Source organism: Cyprinodon variegatus, unplaced genomic scaffold, assembly GCF_000732505.1.
Source record: "Cyprinodon variegatus isolate N-32 unplaced genomic scaffold, C_variegatus-1.0 Scaffold804, whole genome shotgun sequence".
Taxonomy (NCBI): domain Eukaryota; kingdom Metazoa; phylum Chordata; class Actinopteri; order Cyprinodontiformes; family Cyprinodontidae; genus Cyprinodon; species Cyprinodon variegatus.
The window spans coordinates 195015-195747 of record NW_015151257.1 but is presented as its reverse complement, the minus strand read 5'-3'; the positions used below and the strand labels follow the sequence as shown (position 1 = coordinate 195747).

The window sequence follows — 733 nt, the reverse complement described above, 5'->3', positions numbered from 1 at the left end:
CTGAGCGTGTTTGTAGTTCAGGTATAAAGAACTCTGACAGCTTCAGTTTTAATTTTACGTCTAATCTTTATTTTAGAACTTTATCCTGTTAAGCAGGACGTTGGTGAAGCCTGATGTTGGCCGTTCTGTTTGACGACATCAGGCTTCGGTCACCAGGAGAACGTCCTGAACCCTCTAAGATGGAGGTACCTGACCTCTGTCCGACCCGTCTGCTCCGCCCACCTGGTAGGCGTTGTTGTATCCGGCGTGGTCGAGGTCGTGGCAGACGGCAGAGGTCAGCATGATCAGCAGGTCCACGTTCTCCACTTTACTCCTCAGGTCAGTCAGCCAGATCAAGCCGTACATCTGAGGGACAGAGACCTTCAGACCCACCAGAACCGTCACCATGGTAACAGCATCACGCAGCCTCACCATCTGGGTGACGCAGAAGCAGTGCTTGAAGTTGTGAAACGGGATGTTGTTGTATCGTCTGTAGACCTCAAACAGGAACTGCTGCAGAACTTCAGGCTCGATGTTGAAGGTGGAGAGAAGATCTAGATCTGTGTACATGAGCTGCAGGAGAACCATGATCTCTGCGTCCTCCCACTGCCTGCGGGGACACAGAGGAGAACCAGAGGAGAACCATGATCTCTGCGTCCTCCCACTGCCTGCAGGGACACAGAGGAGAACCAGAGGAGAACCATGATCTCTGCGTCCTCCCACTGCCTGCAGGGACAGAGGAGAACCATGATCT

The 733-nt window shown here is 52.7% G+C and overlaps 1 protein-coding gene across 1 annotated transcript in view; it reads right to left on the bottom strand.

Annotated features, from left to right (window-relative positions):
- LOC107098724 (high affinity cGMP-specific 3',5'-cyclic phosphodiesterase 9A-like) overlaps positions 1 to 733 on the bottom strand; it is an 11269-nt gene that overhangs the window by 5614 nt on the left and 4922 nt on the right. Inside the window, exons 7-8 of the mRNA XM_015396543.1 lie at positions 412 to 589; positions 223 to 345 (exon numbers count right to left, since the gene is read on the bottom strand). Of these exons, the coding sequence (XP_015252029.1) occupies positions 223 to 345; positions 412 to 589 (301 nt within the window). The remainder of the gene's footprint in view (positions 1 to 222; positions 346 to 411; positions 590 to 733) is intronic.